Source organism: Manacus vitellinus, unplaced genomic scaffold, assembly GCF_001715985.3.
Source record: "Manacus vitellinus isolate BGI_N305 unplaced genomic scaffold, ASM171598v3 scaffold_32_pilon, whole genome shotgun sequence".
NCBI lineage: Eukaryota > Metazoa > Chordata > Aves > Passeriformes > Pipridae > Manacus > Manacus vitellinus.
Window position 1 is genome coordinate 230180 of NW_021940460.1, and position 18487 is coordinate 248666.

The 18487-nt window shown below is 41.0% G+C and overlaps 1 protein-coding gene across 2 annotated transcripts in view; it reads left to right on the forward strand.

Annotated features, from left to right (window-relative positions):
- The window catches only part of GTF2I (general transcription factor IIi), an 87785-nt gene that overhangs the window by 27342 nt on the left and 41956 nt on the right, over positions 1–18487 (forward strand). The window contains exons 13-16 of one of the 2 annotated variants that reach the window (XM_018076722.2): positions 6613–6678; positions 7779–7880; positions 9502–9564; positions 11256–11357. In XM_018076722.2, coding sequence (XP_017932211.2) covers positions 6613–6678; positions 7779–7880; positions 9502–9564; positions 11256–11357 — 333 coding nt within the window. The remainder of the gene's footprint in view (positions 1–6612; positions 6679–7778; positions 7881–9501; positions 9565–11255; positions 11358–18487) is intronic. The other variant, XM_029961335.1, reaches the window with a different exon arrangement.

Sequence of the window (18487 nt, forward strand, 5' to 3'; positions counted from 1 at the left end):
GTTTCTGGGAAATGGCATGGAGGGCCATAGAATACACAGTTTTGGGCTATACCCATCCAGTGATGAATCGGTCCCAGCTGTTCTAACTAGGACACTCTCATACAATCTCCCTTCAGTCATTCATTGGTGGCCAGGTCAGTCACTCTTCACTCACGCATAGCTGGAATTTCTATTATACTTTTACATTTTAATTACACAGTTTACATTTTAAGTAGTTATTGGCTGTGTACTTCTCAGTTTGTCATCTTTGGCAGTCATGTCTAACAACTGTACCTGGCTTGAAAAGGAATACATACAAGGAATATAAGGCCTAACAAATTTAAATGAGTTGTATTCTGATTTATCATCTGTTGATGCACCTGCATAGTCTCTTTCCCCCCTTTTTATATTTTAAAATGTTCATTTGATGCGTAAAATGTTTTCTTGACAACAGTTTGTCCTATGAGTGAGTTAGGAATCTCCGCATATCTGTATCTTGCAGTAATTTGATTTTTCTACGCATCACAATAAAAACAATGTCATTTGAGTTAAAAGAATATAAGAAAGTAATGCCCGTACACCTTCAATTTCCAACCAAAATGTACCCAATTTGTTTCACAACCGAAGTTCCACTGTTATAACCATTATTTGTTATTGATGCTATTTCATTTTGGGTACTAACTGCCAGTTAAGTCAAAGTTAAGAAGACAGTAGTACATACAGAGCATTCTAAAGGAGATGATTAAGGAACATCAAGAGAAATTACACATCATGTGTTATATGTGCTACTTGATCTTATTTTTAGTTCCACTTGTCCTGTGGGCTTATTTGTGTAAGTGTTCAAGTCAGTTCACTGTGGAGACAACATAGTCTTGATACTCAGGCCACACAGCTGACTTAGTTATGCAAAAAAACCCCTTATTATTTGGCTGATAGACTTCTTCAATGAGTTTGCTGCAGGGAGACACAAATGTGATGTCAGGAAGGGGGAAAAGGAATGAAAGAAGGTTTAGTTTGCAATCACTGGACTACAGTAATCTGGATTAGGATTAAATTTTTTGAATTACTCTTAATTATTCTTTTAGTAAGCAGACATATAGAAGGGCAAAAAGGAAAAAAACCCAACAATTTAGACCTTTGAATTTAACTGCAACGAGTTAAAGAACTGTTTGAATAATAAAAATCTCAGGAGTTTTTAAACATCAGTAATTTAAGTATAAACGTAAGGTTTTGTCCCTTTACACAGACAACGAACAGTACTGCACTACTAGTATTACAACTGGTCCCTCTAAGTTAAAATAAAAGGTATAAGATAAAGCTTCTGTCTGTAGTTGAATATTATTGTATCACGTTCTTCACAAAGTTAAAAAGAGACAGTTATTTTAGTGAAAATTTCTGAAATTGCAATGCTCAAGTCATATGTATTCTGTTTTATGTAAAGTCAGTACTTAAAAGTCCTATTTTTCCTGAGATAGGTGGGACATGTTTGTAGCTTACTGAAATTTAATCTTTAAAGCACTAACATCTATTTTTCCATTAGAAGAATTATCCTTACTTTCACTTTTAACATGAAAGGGTATTAGAAATCTTGCATGGAATGAAGTGCTCTATAAAGCAATTTCCATTCATGTGTAAAATTCAGGGTTATGTTATTCTATTAGTGCATCATCTAATTCTATATTTTTGTTCATCTTTTAGCAACATGCTGTAAGAGCTGTAAATTAATACAAATGGTATTTCACTTCTTGAATTTAGTTACTCATAATTCACATCTTGATTGAATCGAAGGAATATTGTATCAAATATGGATTAAATTAGCCTGTACAATACGTTATCATGGGATCATCTACCCAACAGTGTTAATACTGAAAAAGAATTTCTGAACGTTTACATTCAGTATATTAAGAGAAGCTTCACAGCAGTAGTCACTAAAGGAAACCAAAACAGTTATTAGAATTCATGCGGTGCATTGCAAATAATTCTGTTAAAGAGGTTCATGCCCCCTCACACTGAGTGTAATGTTGTAACTTTTAGAGATTTATGCTGGATGTCTGCAGCATGACATGCACCCCAACCTGCAAGAATTGTTTTAGCTCTGGAAAACCAGCAAATTACAACATTACTTGTCCTTACAGTTTTTCAAAACTTCCTAAACTGTGGAGAAGTTAAACCAATGTCTGAGTTACATGAGTAATGAGTGATTGGCAGCAACACATGATTTCTGTCTATAGTCGGTACCTAGAAAAATGAATAGATAAATCACTATTACAGTCTGCTAATACAGCTCGAAATTCAGTGTCTTCTGTGCTAAGTCAGTCTAAATTGTCTCTGATGTGTGGGACGTAATTAACTCTCGGCTCTTGTTCATCTGCTTTCTTTAGTTGTTCTTCACCTTTAATAAAGACCTCACAAATTTGTTATTAATAGTTCAGTCAGTTTTAAGTGGGTATCCTGGGTAATTTCACAGTTTATCTTTGGACTCAAAGGCCTAGTGATGATTCTGTGTGATGTAATTCTCTCTGTTGGAGATAGGTTCCATGGCTTGGTTCTTTGAATTTTTTCTGGAGCATTCTTCAATCCTGCTTCTCAAATAACATTGGTTAGAACAATCACATTTAGTTTTAGCTCATCTTTTTAGGTCTCTAACTTCTGTATTTCCTTTTACTTTGCTTTTATCAATTTGAGCAGCATTTTATCATGTACTGCAGAACAATTCTCTCCTATTGTAAAGTAAAACACACTGAATTTCAGGAAGGTCACTGTAGCTTCAATAAAAGCAAATAGCAGCTTTCATTATGAAGAAACAGTTGGCTGTTCAAAATCTCAGCATATGGAAATCTTTCAGAGGATGAGATTACTGATTTTGATAAGGGTTTTAGTTGCATAATTGGATTAAATGTAGTTCTGCATCTTTTACTTTTCTATTATCTAGCCACACATGGCTTAGGATTTGAACAGGATTCACAAATTCATAGGGCAGATTCCTGCCTCTCTGAATGTAAAAAATGAAACTGGAGAACAGTCACATCCTTTTAAAATTTAAGCAGTCTCACCCAGCCTCTGAAACTATATGATCAGCTAGGATTTATAAGCAGCCAATTCTGAATTTTTGCTGATATTTATGTATTTTTCTGGGATATGCGTGAAAACTTTAAACATCTTATTTAAACAAAATAGGTGTAACAGTTTAACTTACATAGATGTATTTAAGAAGTTAACACTCGTAAAGTAGCTCTCAACTTTAGCAATTTACATAAAGTCACAGTAAAACTCACTCAGGTTGTTTTAAACTAGGGTTTTGCTCATAAGAGTATACTGGGGGATCCAGAATGCACACCTGGCAAAGCAGCAACAGTTCTGGCTTAAGCTTGTCACCTATAACAGGGACACACCTCTGCTGCTTAGCACAGAGACTAGGACAGATGCAGTTTAAACTTGAAACACTGTCTGTTGTTAGGCAATTTCCTGTATTATATCTTTAGATTTTATCTCTCTTTCCACAAAGGTGGAAACTTCCAGCTAGAAACAGTTCATTTATTTTTCCCTTTTTTTCTCTGGCAAAAACTGCCCCTGTCAAATAAGTTATTTTTGAGCTAGGTATTCCACCAAATAAGTCTATCTTAAGGCTTCCTCAACAATCTCAAAAAACCTATCTGTAAAATACAGAAGCAACAAAAGAATGTTTACAGAGCTGTTTGAGCAGGGGGGGAGAGGGAAGGTAGCACAGCTGTGCTTAGCAGCTCTGCTGGAGAATCGCTCCTCCCACATACCTTGGAATTTTCTTATCACAGGCAGTTGTCAGCAGTTACTTTAAAAACTCTATTTCTCCATTACATTTATGTATGTATTTTAAAACAATTTTGGTTATTTTAATGAACAACTTCAGAAAACAGTTAGTGAGACTATGTTATGAAATTGTAAGACAATTTCTCTCGCCAGTCAGAAGGTTACAAAGTTGCAATTTTTACAAAGTAGGAGAGTTTCACTCCTGCTTTTGAATTTTTCCTGGCAAAGAACTTTGTTTCTTCACATACGCACACACACAGTAACAATAATATTGTGAGCTCACAAAAACACATTCCACAGACACTACAGTTAACACGAGAATTAACAGAAATATCAGAGGTAGTTTTTGCCCCCTCTTTTCTTCCCCCCACGGCAGAGATTGTCTTCTTCAGGCTTCCATGACACCAAACTTGATTTGTTGCATATTTTTTGTATTTTATCTTACACACATTGTGAGACTGAAACAGCCAATTAGTACATGAACAAAAAATAGGTAACTCAGGCTACAAAAAAGCAAGAAAAGGAGGTAGGTGCTGACTTTTAAGTTCAATAGCTTATACAGGGATGGGCCTTGCTGTCCTGTTTTCTGCCCAACCCCCACTGTTCTAATTTATCTCTGTCCCTCTCCATTCACTTATATATCTTGACTTGAATTTCTTTTCTTAGTTGTTTTCTTGGTGGAGTTATCTGGTGGAAAAACTGTTTCTTCTGCAGCAGTGGCAAATGGAGAGGGGGGCGGTCCTTACTTCTTTTCTGTCTCCGGGAGTGAATTATTAAATTTTTCTGCATTTTTTTGCTTGGAGGTGTAGTTCAAGGACAATTTGTTACATCGGCAACCTGCTTATCTTTCTGGGCAACTGCGTTTAAGAGTTTTAGTTCTTATATGAATTATTGCATAGATTGTTGCCTCCCTTACGCTTCTAAATCTTTCAAAGTCTCACAGAGCAAGTGTTAGGCAAACACATGAAATGCAACTTAACGTAGTAGCTTCAAAGCCTTATTTTCAGTACTGTAACAGCACATGTCGTAAATTAAATTCAGCAACCTTGACATTCTTTCGGTTAAGGAGGGATTTCCACGTAGATAGAACTACACTTTCCTCCTTCATTATATTCTGTCCCATTGTTAAAATATTGTCCCCGGTGGCACCCCCGTTAGCTTACCTAATGAGGGTTCGAAAAAGTTCAGGTTCGGACCTTTTCACGGGAACCATGCCCACTCTCAAGCTTCACCGGGCTCCGTTCCCCCTGTGCCTTGTCCCACAGGTCCTCTCTCTCTCTCTAGGAGAGAAAATCTCTGCTCTTTCCCCCTCTAGAAGGGAAGTCATGGCAGCCCCTCTCTCTCAGAGTGGAATTCCTCCAAACTCTTTCTCGGAGTTGGAGATAAATCTTTCTTCCATGCTGCAATCACATTGGCGTTTCCATATGTCGCTGATAAAGTCGGAACGGCCAAAATAACACAGATATCAGACATAGTCCAGGTGTAAGGTGATCAGGAAGCTGTTTATTGCTCTCAAGTGTTTCTTTTATACTCTTTGGACACTATCGTGCCACAACACAATTGGTCAAAAGTCTAAAGCATAAAACACTGTATATGCTTTAATTGGTAATACAGAAGACACTGCACACACTCTTATTGGTGACACTGAAGACACTGTGCATGCTGTAACATGCTATTGGTGACACTATACACTTTTTGATTGGTGACCTTTGGTCTCGGCTGCATTACGTTTGTTCCGTCTGGCATTACAGTAAATATTTCCTAAAAGTTGTTTAAATTCCTCGTCACTAATTGCCAGGCTGCTGACAGGTTCTCTGTCAACCTCGACAGGTCCAGGCCTCTGTAACTAGGACATGACCATACTTTATGTTCCCGTCTACTAAAAGAAAGACCACCTAATTCTTTTGGTTGTTGTACTTTCCATTTGGTAGTTATCCACCCAGCATTCACTCGGAATTAGAGCAAAACATCATTCCCTGTTTTCCATGGACGGGATGATCTGTTTGACATAGTTCAAATATACTCCAGTTAAGGTGTCATCAGGAGATGCTGCTGAACGTCTACTATAGACAACATCACATGAAGGGCCTTTGAAGCAGAGATTCCTTCCAACTTGCTCCCAAAGCGATATCATACTCCATCTTACAGAGATCTGAAAGCAGATGCTCTTGAAAATGCACAAGTGCAGCATTACTGTGCCAGAATAAGTAAAACACGTTCCTTCATACCCTGCTGCTTAATGTTGGTATAGTTTCTGATCTAGCTGCCTGTAGTTTTTTAAACTTTACTGCAGTTGAATGTAAATTGCTGTTTCTCACACCGAGTGTTGATAGGCCTAATCCTGTTTGTTTTGTTGGTGCACATGGCCCCAACAAAAGCCTTTGTGATCATGAATTTCCCTCCCGTGTTTCATTATTGGCCTTGCAGCCTGTTATGGTGGTCATTACAGTGCAACAGCCAGAGGCTGTGTAAATGGTAAAGAAATGCCTAATCTGTGGTGGCACACAGCCTTTGTTTATATTTTCAGTAATCCTTGATAACAAAGAGAAAAATATTGATGATTGTATTAATCCTTCTAAGCCAAGAACAAGGGATTTCCTACTGTCCTTGCCACCAACTCTGCACTGCTGCACACGTGGTTTAGCAAGTGTAATCCTCACCTCCTTACCCTTGTCTGGAATTGCTTCAAGGCTTTTGGTAAAATATCTTTGCTTCTGCTTTTGTTGCCTGCAGTGAGTGGCAGGGGTTTCTCTGACAAATGTTAGTTTCAATGCAGAATCGTGGAGTGTTTGGTTAGAAAACCCTTTTCTGTGTCCATCATTCAGCAACCCTGTTTTTCCCTTTCAGCTTCCTCCCAGCATGACTCGTCAGAAACAAGTGAGGATTCTGAGGTTGAGTTCTCCAATGAAGAAGGTCAGTTCAGTGGTTCATTGATTTCAGTCTGTTGGGCATTTTTATGTTCAAAAAATGCTTTCCAGTGCCTGGGTTACTTGTCACTGAATAAACAGACTTATGTGCCAGTGTTGACTGCAGCTTGGATTGTGCACTGCTTGGTAAACAGATCTAGTCCAGAAGTTTTATAAAGCTACAATATGCTGAAGGATATTGGACTTCCTGGGCTGGTTTTGAAATGATGCCAGGCAGCAGTTTGCATCTTTCACGTTAATTTCAAGTGTTGGTAATGAAAAATACTCACTGAAAACACAGGATGTTATAACTTTCATTCATTCTGAACAACACATTGTTTTGTAAGCACACTGTAGCTATATAAAATTTCTGGTGAACACTCGCTTCTGGGAAGAACTGTACCAGAACAGAAGGGCTGTGTCACAGGTGGCATAAGTGAAGCCTCAATTTATTTGCCTCATAGCGATAAATACGAGAGAAAAACCTTTACACTTGCCACTTGCCTTTCTCATCTGAATGGCACTAAAGCCACTGCCCAGTGTTGCTGTTGTTTTCAGTCTAGGATCTTGGTTGGGAGTCAGCTCTGTTTCTTGTGTTTGTGGATTACATGTCCTGTGGCTGCTTTAAAACACTTTTGAGAGTGACTTTGCAGTGCTTGTTTCTGGAATTCAATTAGGATTGAGACCACCCAATTAGCAATCTAGGAAATAGGCAGGGGCATTTAGGACATTTCTGGCACTATTATTACCTTTTTGTCATCCAGCAATAAAATAACTCTTACATTACCTCAACAGAAGAGGTAATAAGAGAAGAGTCATTAAGTTCTGTGTATCCGTAAAGGCCTTTACACAAAAGTAAAAATGGTCTGAAGGGGTTTTGTCTGACGGAATATAATACAACTGCATAGATACAAGGTGTGTCAATATGTCATGTTATTCTTGCATAGCAAACTCCTAGGTACCTGCTATTCTTTATGTGAAATTGATTGTCTTTGTCTGTTCGTTGTCCAATACTTGCATTAGAGCTTTGAAATTCAAAGCAGTTCCAGCATTGCACATGAGTTTTCTGGACATTGAACCAGTGTTCAATTTTTATGTTTCTTTAAGATGATGATGACTATCTGCCCCCTAACAAGCGACCGAAACGCACTAGGTCAACTATTGGAGCTGGCAATTCAGGGAGAAGAAAAGTGGAAAAGTGCAATGTTGGTAAGTGCAGAGTGAGATACACGCAGGTATCCCCCCAAAATGCCAAGGCATTGGAACGATCCCAAAAAAGGTTTATTTCCAAGGTAAGAACACAAAAACTGACAAAACAAAATCTGCCCCAGCTGAGGAAAATGCTGGGCCTGAGAAACTCCTGCCTCCTGATCTCTGCCAGGCTTGTTTTCTTCTCTGGCCTCCTCCCCCCAGGCTCACCACCAGCATGGCCTGTAACACCCATGAGGGTTTCTCTCTCCTCAGCCCAGAGAGAGAGACTGCAGCTTTTTCTCTGGAATGCAAAAGGTGAAGGGAAGGGAAAACATCCAGTTGTTTTTTAAAGTGTACTCTTGGGCAGGAGGGACTACCTTAGGGAAAACAAGTTCTAACTCCTCGTTACAAATTCTTCTGAAAGGGTACCACCCCTACAGTAAGATAAAAATATAACATCTTTTTTCCCTCTGCTTGGTTTTATAAAAAGATATTATGCTGCAGGAGCGAGACACACCAGTGCAAGCATTCATTTAAGAGCTCAGGGCTCTTTGTAGATGTATTGCAGGAGTATAATCATCATCATAGGCTACCTCTGTTGCTTTTAGTTCTTCAAAGTGAGCACGTGAATGGACACACAGAAAGCTGGGATCATTTTGGTGGTGTTCTTTCATGATCCCTTAAGTAGAGTTCTCCACAGAAATGCACCCACACGCCATGGTTACTCTGGTCAAAGATGCTTCCCCTGGGATTTTTTGGAAGTCCTTTACCTCTCCTTTATTCCTTTGTTTGTTTTGGTTTCTGGACACATAGCCCATTCATCTGTCTATTTTTATAGTAGACAGCCTAGTCAGGTAGATGTTTTTTACCTGATATGTATAAAGGAAGCCACCAGTGTTCAGATTGCAGTGAAGGAACAGATGTGGAAACACGGTTAGAAGATTAGAGATGTGAAATGTTTTTTGTGAGAATAAATTAACGTAATTGGTTGGTTTTTTTTTACTGAAATATTTGAAAAGGTGTCACCTTAATTGGAGTTGTACTTCTTCTCCAGCCACATTTCTCTTTTCATATTTCCACAAGGTTGCCTTTTGTGATTTTGGTTTTGCTTTAATCTCTCAAATCACACCATTCTGGGGCATGCTAGAATCTTTTATTATTTTTTTTAAACTTTTCTGATGCTCTCAAAGTGTTTTAAGCAGTCAGTTGATGTGACAGTTATTTTTGTGACCTGTGCTGGTTTAAAAGTAAACCGGCAGGAGAAATGAACCCAACTCAAGAGAGATTACAAGTCAGAGTTACAATTTACTAAAAAGATTACAATAAATAGAATGATAGAGCAAAAACTGGTTTTACCCCCCAAAGGCAGCTGTATAACCCAGCCCCCTGTGACAAGAAGAGAATGGTGTTCATTTGCTGTTACCACGTGGCCCCCCCAGGTGCAAAGTAAAAGGAAAGGAAGCCTGTTGGTCCAGATGATGGTCGCAGTTCTGCAGAAGTAATGACTGCCGTCTTGTGGAGAGTGGCAGTCAGAGTCCTGTAGAAGTTCTCGTTCTCCTCTGAATCTGAAGAGTGGAGTGTTTGGTTAGAAAACCCTTTTCTGTGTCCATCATTCAGCAGCCCTGATTTTCCCTTTCAGCTTCCTCCCAGCATGACTCATCAGAAACAAGTGAGGATCCTGAGGTTGAGGTCACTCTTGAAGGTCAGTTCAGTGGTTCATTGATTTCAGTCTGTTGGACATTTTTATATTCAAAAAATGCTTTCCAGTGCCTGGGTTACTTGTCACTGAATAAACAGACATGTACCAGTGTTGACTGCAGCTTGGATTGTGCACTGCTTGGTAAACAGATCTAGTCCAGAAGTTTTATAAAGCCACAATGTGCTGAAGGATATTGGACTTCCTGGGCTGGTTTTGAAATGATGCCAGGCAGCAGTTTGCATCTTTCACGTTCATTTCAAGTGTTGGTAATGAAGAATACTCCTTGAACACACAGGATGTTATAACTTTCATTCATTCTGAAGAACACATTGTTTTGTAAGCACACTGTAGTTATATAAAATTTCTGGTGAACACTCGCTTCTGGGAAGAACTGTACCAGAACAGAAGGGCTGTGTCACAGGTGGCATAAGTGAAACCTCAATTTATTTGCCTCATAGCGATAAATACGAGAGGAAAACCTTTGCACTTGCCACTTGCCTTTCTCATCTGAATGGCACTAAAGCCACTGCCCAGTGTTGCTGTTGTTTTCAGTCTAGGATCTTGGTTGGGAGTCAGCTCTGTTTCTTGTGTTTGTGGATTACATGTCCTGTGGCTGCTTTAAAACACTTTTGAGAGTGGCTTTGCAGTGCTTGCTTCTGGAATTCGATTAGGATTGAGACCACCCAATTAGCAATCTAGGAAATAGGCAGGGGCATTTAGGACAAAGTTGATACTTCTGGCATTACTAGTATTTTTTTGTCATCCAGCAATAAAATAACTCTTACAGAAGAGTTCTTATTATCTCAACAGAAGAGGTAGTAAGAGTCATTAAGTTCTGTGTATCCGTAAAAGTCTTTCCGCAAAAGTAAAAATGATCTGACGGAATATAATACAACTACATAGGTACAAGGTGTGTCAATATGTCATGTTATTCTTGCGAAGTAAACTATGCCCTTAGTGACCTGGGTGCCTGCTATTCTTTATGTGAAATTGATTGTCTGTTGAAATGGTTCATTTTCCATTAAGGTTGCAGGTGTTGGGAATTGGACAGTCTTCCTAGCTCAGGAACCTAAGGAGGATAGGGTTGGATTGAGAAGTGACTGGCTGAGTAGCAGCTCACGCAAAAATTCCTGCATTTGCAGTTTTCCTGTCTGTCCATCTGTGTGTGTTTTAGGTGGAGTTGACCTGTTACATGAGTTTTCATTTGTGTCCATTAGTTTTACAGTGTTTCGAAACTGGTTTTAGCACCTTTGAGCTCTTCAAGACAAAACTTAGGTACTGTTGTTGCGAGACTTTCTAGTGGAAGGGTACTACTTCCAGTTAGATAAAAAATGTAGTCAATATCTGCACAGTTTATTTCCTGATTTCCTTTTGCTGTTGCATGGTCATTTTATGATTGTGAGGTTTGCAGTCATGTTTCAAAACACAATGTTGTTTTCCTTAGGAAGTACAGAAGCTGCTGTGCTTTTTGCTGTCTTGTACCTTACAGAGGCTGCCTTGCACAGTTTATTCCTACAGAAGTAGGAAGAGGAGCTTTCTAAAGTTTCTCACATAAGTAATGTGTTGCACAGTTTGGTGCCCTGATAAGCCCAGTCCAATACTTGCATTAGAGCTTTGAAATTCAAAGCAGTTCCAGCATTGCACATGAGTTGTCTGGACATTGAACCAGTGTTCAATTTTTATGTTTCTTTAAGATGATGACGACTACCTACCCTGTAAGGAGAGACCGAAACGCACTAGGTCAACTAATGGAGCTGACAATTCTGGGAGAAGAAAAGCGGAAGAGTGCAATGTTGGTAAGATAAAAATCAAGATTATTTTTCTCTCTGCTTGGTTTTCTGAAGAGGTGTCAGGTAATGTCATGCTGCAGAAGCGAGACACAGCTGTGCAAGCATTCATTTAAGAGCCCAGGGCTCTTTTTAGATGTATTGCAGGAGTATAATCATCATCATCGGCTACCTCTGTTGCTTTTTGTTCTTCAAAGTGAGCACGTGAATGGACACACAGAAAGCTGGGATCTTTTTGGTGGTGGTCTTTCACGATCCCTTAAGTAGAGTTCTCCACAGACATGCATCCACACGCCATGGTTACTCTGGTCAAAGATGCTTCCCCGGGGATATTTTGGAAGTCCTTTACCTCTCCTTAATTCTTTGGTTTGTTTTGGTTTCTGGACACATAGCCCATTCATCTGTCTACTTTTATAGTAGACAACCTAGTCAGGTATATGTTTTTTACCTAATATGTATAAAGGAAGCCACCAGTGTTCGGATTACAGTGAAGGAACAGATGTGGAAACACCATTAGAAGATTAGAGATGTGAAATGTTGTTTTTGTGAGAATAAATTAATGTAATCGGTTGTGGTTTTTTTACTGAAATATTGAAAAGGTGTCATCTTAGTTGGAGTTGTACTTCTTCTCCAGCCACATTTCTCTTTTCATATTTCCGCAAGGTTGTCTTTTGTGATTTTGGTTTTGTTTTAATCTCTCAAATCACACCACTCTGGAGCATGCTATAAACAAATTGGGATGGAATTGTTGTTATTTTAAATCATGAATGGCATTTGTAAGGTACTCGTCACCCAACATGGCGTGCTTTGATGTGATATGAAAAGTACATCATCCTCCACTGGCTTTATTCTAAGCACTAAGGCTCTCCAGCCCAAGTTGTGTGCTTTTAAAAGCCAGGTTATGGTAGCAGCAGTGCTCCTTCTTGCAAATCCTGTTAGTTTTGCTTTAAAGGTAGCTATGATCATAGTTAAGGGTGCCATCATGGCTGGGCTTTGCGAACGAAGATTTGGGAAGGGCTCTACCCATGTTTGTTACAAGCGTGTTGGTGGCCAAAAAGGCCAATACGAAGTAGGCACGTCCGGTTGCAAAAGGCACAGCAGAAACACTCCTTAAGTGGTATATTCTGCAAGGCATGATTCTTTCTGCATTGTCTTTTCTCCTCAAGAGTTATCCTGCGTGTGTTCTCAAAGGAAGCAGCAGCATTAAAGACAGTGTGTCTCCAGGCCTCCCGATTAGAAGCCAGAGTAGATCAGTTATGTTGATCAATATGGCCAAGGCTGAGATGTTGTTTCAGGGAGTCCTTGTATCTTCACTTCAGGGCTCCTCTCTTACAGCAGCCGGTGGCCAGTTCACCATAAAGCAAGATCTTAGGGGGGCGGTGGTCCATCATCCTTGAGTTGTGCCCTGCCCAACGCAGCTGTGTTCTCATCAACATGGCCTCAATGCTTGTGACTGCTGCTTATTCTAGAACAGATGTATTGGTCACATAATCTGACCAGTGAATGTTTAGGATTGTACAAAGACAGCATTCATGGAAGGCATTCTAGGAGTTGCAGGTGGTGGCAGTAAATGGCCCATGATTCAAATCCATATAAAAGAGTAGACAGCACTATGGCTTTGTAAACACTGATCTTAGTACTTTTCTTCAAGTGTTTATTTCACCATACTCTTTTATGAAGCTTTCCGAAGGCACAGTATGCCTTTGCTAACCTATTGTCTATCTCTCCATCAGTCTTACCATCAGAGGAGATGAGGCTACCTAGGAAATTAAACTGATTGGCCAATGGTGATATGGGGATGATGGAAGACTTCCTGAGGTGCAGGTTGATAGAGATCTTCTGTCTTCTTTAAGCTGACTTCCAGTCCAAAGAGCTCAGCAGCGTTGCAAAGCAGGATGTTAAACGCTGCAGAGCTGCTTCTGTGTGGGCAACAAGGGCAACGTCATCAGCATAAAGCAGCTCCCAGACAAGATGGTTTAAGGTCTTAGTGTGGACCTTCAGTCGCCTTAGGTTGAACAGGCTTCCATCAGTACGGTATCGGATATAGATACCATCCTGATCATCGAGGTCTGACGTGGTCCTTTGGAGCATCATGCTGAAAAAGACTGTGAATAGAGTTGGTGCAAGAACACAGCCTTGTTTCACACCATTCTTAATTAAAAAGGGCTCAGAAAGTGTGTTGCCATATCTGACTTGGCCGTGCTGATCCTCATGGAGTGAGATGATCATTTTAAGGAACTTGGGGGAACAACCTAAGCGTTCCAAAATCTGCCACAGACCTCTTCTACTCACAGTATCAAAAGCCTTGGTGAGGTCGACAAAGGTTACATAGAGACCTTTGTTCTGTTCCCTACACTTCTCTTGCAGTTGTCTGAGGACAAATACCATGTCTGTGGTACTCCTGTTGGCTCTGAAACCACACTGGCTTTCAGGTAGAATTCCTTCTGCTATAGCAGGTATTAGTCTGTTCAAGAGTATTCTCGCCAAGATTTTGCCAGCAATGGAGAGCAGAGTAATACCATGGTAATTTGAACAGTCTGATTTAATTCCTTTCTTCTTATACAAAGTGATGATGACTGTGTCACAGAGGTCTGATGGTAGTTGGCCTAGTTCCCAACAGTGCGCCACAAACTCGTGAAATTTAGCATGGAGTGCATGGCCCCCATGTTTCCAGACTTCAGGTGGAATTCCATCAACCCCAACTGCCTTGTCGATTTTCATCTGCTGTATGACCTTAAGGGTTTCTCCGAAAGTGGGGGCAATATCCAATTCATACTTCACCGGTTGTTGTGTGATGGACTGAATTGCTGAGTCTTGGACTACACGGCTAGTACTGAAAAGGGTCTGAAAGTGTTCAGACCGTCAATTCAGAATGGAGGTTTTGTCTTTTAGAAGCATTTGACCATTGGCGCTGAGTAGAGAGCTTTGTACCTGGTATGTAGGCCCGTATGCTGTTTTCAAGGCCTCGTAGAATCCTCTTTGATCACCTGTGTTGCAATCTGCCTAAATATTGCAGAAAGAATTTTTATATTCGAATGTTCCCTTAAGCAAAATTAAAACTCATACAAGTTTTCTGTTAATACCAAAACTGTTTTTATTTATTGCTAAGAGATGCAAAGAGAAAGAGGAAAAAATAAGAAAAGGTTAGAAAATGCTAAGATTACTTTTAAAAAGCAGAGAGAAAAGGTTACCACCAAACAAACTACCTTCTTGTCCAACCTGATTTGTGGAGTGGGGGGGGGAGAGGGAGAGAAAGAAGCAGTTTTGCCCCTTTTTTTTCTGTAGTCTCTGCCACTTTCGATGTTATCTCTTTAGCTGCAGGGAGTCTGGAATGCAGCCAGGATGTGGGCTTCTCCGCAGCTCACGCCGTCACTCACACCGGCCCTGTCTCAGGCTTGTGCAGAGGCCTCGGTCCTGCTGTACCTCTCAGAAATAGGGTCAGGGTGGAAAAACTCATGCAGGAAGCACGGTGGGTCCCAGTCCACTGCAAGACGACAGGCGTCCAGCTTCAGACAGGCAGCTTCCAGGTGATAGAAGGAAAGGTGAGGGTGAGGCGGAGGGTGAGTTAGCAGTTATAGCCAACTCTCTCTTCCATTCCTCGTTCCCTGATTTTCCCAAATTTCTCTTCAGCTTTTTATAGTGTTCAAGGAGGTAGTCTGTGGTGTTTTGGCACGTAGCCCTGTTCAGATGTTCACAGAGATATGATAACTGTGAACAATACCAGGATCTTTTAGCAGGAAAACTCCCGTGAGAAGACTCTGGTGAGAACTTCTGGTGGAAAACTGACACAGAAGTTTTGGTAGGAAGTTTTTGACAGGCAGAAACAATGGCGAAACATAATTTTTGGCATTTGTATGTTATCTGTCTGTTACAACCTGTATCTGCGCATAATTGATTTTTTTCAGCTAGATTGATCCACCATTTGTTCTGGATGTCACGGAGTTTCTGGTGGAGCCTGCTGCGCGCAAGACGAAAGGCTGCTTTTCTTACGTGACGAGACGGCAGTGCAAGGTGTGCTTGTTGAGCAGTTCTCTTCTACCTCAGCAATTCCTGGATCTCTTGATTGTTTTCATCAAACCAGTTCTTGTTCTTCTCGAAGGAGAACCCTAAGGATTCTTCAGAGGACTGCAGGATACTGTTTTTAATATGGTACCAAAGTGTTTCAGGAGAGGCATCTGTAGAATCTATGGAATGGTTTTCAAGCCTAGTTTGAAGATTTGCCTGGAATCTGTCTCTCACTGTGACTGATTGGAGATTGTTAATGTGGAGTCTCCTCCTTGGGATACTGCCCCTTTTAGGTTTGAATTTAAGATTGAAGTTAAGGTTACAGTGCACAAGTTGATGGTCTGTTTGGCATTCTGCACTAGGCGTCATGTGGGTGTGATGGGACATCGCAGACATCTCTCCCTCACACCAAGATGTCATCAATGAGGTGCCAATGCTTAGATCTAGGATGCATCCAGGTTGTCTTCAGACTATTTTTCTGCAGAAAGATAGTATTAGTGATGGTGAGCTGTTGCTCCACACAGAATTCTAACAGAAGTCGACCATTACCACTGCAGTTTCCAACACCATGCTTGCCTTATACTCCTTTGAGGCTTCAAAGTTCTTTCCTACTCTGACATTGAAATCATCAAGGACAATGATCTTATCATCTGTGGGAACCTTTTGGGTAAGGCGGCACAGGTTGGTGTAAAATTTATCTTTTTCAGCAGGGTCAACTTGGAGAGTTGGGGCATATATACTAAAGAAGACGTGTTGCTTGTTGTTTAGTGTAAGGCATAGGGAGATAATGCGGTCAGAGTGACCTGTTGGCAGATTTTCGAGTTTAGGAACAATAGAGCTTTTTAGTCATGAAACCAACTCCTGAGAGATGCCTTTCGGTTCTGGGTTTACCTGACCAAAAGAGTGTGTAACCAGCACCATGTTCTCTGAGGCTGCCTTCCTCATGGAGATGAACTTCACTGAGAGCAGCAATGTCGATGTTGAGACGAGCCAGCTCATGGGCAATTAGGGCAGAACGACGCTCAGGACGTCCGCTATCCACAGAATCGGGCATGGTTCTGAGTTCCAACATGCTAGAGTTAATTTAGGTACACCTTTGGAGGCAGGTGCATGCCTTTGTCTTTTGATCTTTGTGTGACCGCATTGGAAGAAGATGCCCGTTGGCCTGCGGTTAACCAACTGGGTGAAAGTGGAGATGACCTTTGTTTAGGCCACCTTTTCTAGGCCCCTCTCTGAGTAGAGCAAGCAGTGCTGTCCTTGAAAAGGCTGCTTGGACATTCAGGGTGCTGCCCAAAGAGACTGTCATCTCTGGTCAGTCTCTAATGACCAATGCCCTGAACCACCTGCATGCAGGGTTGGGTCTGCGGCTTCCAGTGCACCTTTCACCTGCCATTTCGACCCTTGTTCATCGCCACAGGGCTTTGCAAATGTGGGTAAAGCCTTCGAGCCTGCGCAAGGGATTTTTTAGGTGAGATACAGTATGTGCGGATCTGAACCCGCCCTTTAATCCCAAGGTTCATCTCCAGGGCCGAGCGAGCTTGGACGGTGGCAGCGAGGTCCTCAGGATGTAGGTTTGTTTAGAGTGACCTTCTCTTAGATGGATGGTCTTACAGGGCTAAGCAAGCTCCATCTGCCCAGGTTTGGGATTAGAGTTGTCCTTCTCCTAGGATGACTGCCAGAAGGCTAATGATGTATTGTATCTGCCCAAGGATGTATTGTATCTGGCCCTACGGTTTTGACCTGTCTGGCATGGGCAACCCTACCAAAGGCGTGTACCATCGCCAGCATAGCTCGCAACCACATAGGGGTACAAAGGCTTCATTCTTATAAAACGATTAGTGCAAGTCTTTCACTTCCTGCTTTTCTGCCACCTATCTATATTCAATCCAAGGAAATACCCAAGAACGACCTTAAGGGTACCATTACATGAATAAAAAGCATGTCTGTTGATAAAGGAGAATAAAGTTCTTTGCTTGTGCTGACTGCACCGTTAACTCCACCTATTTGAGAAGAAATTATCTAGGTACTTTGTTTTCCTAAGCATAATACCATGAACTTTATACCTGACTGTGAAGAGAGAGCATGAGGAAAGGGAAGTGTAATAGGAAATGACCAAGACACTGGCTTTGCCTTGGTTTTGACTAGAATCTTATAGCTACAGATGCTGAGTGTGGCCCTTTGAGTCAGAATAAGGTTTTGTTATGCGCTCTTTTCTCAAATCTATTGTTCTTTACAAGTTTCTGTAAGAGCAATGCTGAAAGTTGCACCTGGTTTTGCTGAACAGAATAAATCTGTTGTTCATGAAGGTTAGTATTTACAAAAAGGTCTAGTGACAGTGACTAAAAGGTCTAGTGACAGTGACAGTCTAACTTAAATTTCACTTGTGATTTAGATAGGCATACAGAGTAGGCAGTCTTGTCTGGATTCTAGAAAATGAAATGATTTATTGCTGATCCTCACAAAAATGAGTAAGAAAGAAAAACATCAGTGACAGTGTTTGGATTTTATAAAGTCTTCGGTGTAATCTGTCTGTTTTTCCCCTCCAATAACTGTGACAAGATGGTGATAGAGGAAGTGGCAAAATTATGGTGTGCCTGGGATCCCCCAGGCTAGCTGTAGCTGATAAAGGTGTCTGAGGTCTTAGTGAGATTGGATGAGCGGGCAGCACGGTGTGATTGAAATTCGGCAATCAGAAAGTTAAGGTTATGTGCATCAGAAATTGTTTTAAACTGAATGAAATCACATTTGAGAAACTGGAGCCAGTGCTGGTGAATGACAACATTTAGGACTGTGAAGAAGGTTGCTGCTGAGGAGCTGTGTGTATTTACCCAAGATCAAGGGATACCTAGGGATGGTAATACGTTGTTAAAAACCCCCTTACTTTAATGTTTGAAACAGTTGGTTTAATGTGACTGTAGTGGGTCACTGTGGCTGGGTTTTGGTAGCGGGGGGGCTACAGGGGTGGCTTCTGCTAAAAGCTCCTAGAAGCTTTCCCTGTCCCATGGAGCCAATGCCAGCCGGCTCCAGGACGGACTTCCTCCCGCTGGCCAAGGCCAAGGCACTTAGGAATAGTAGTGATGCCTCTGTGATAAGATATTTAAGAACAGAAGGTTGTGGCGCAGAGAGAATTCCAG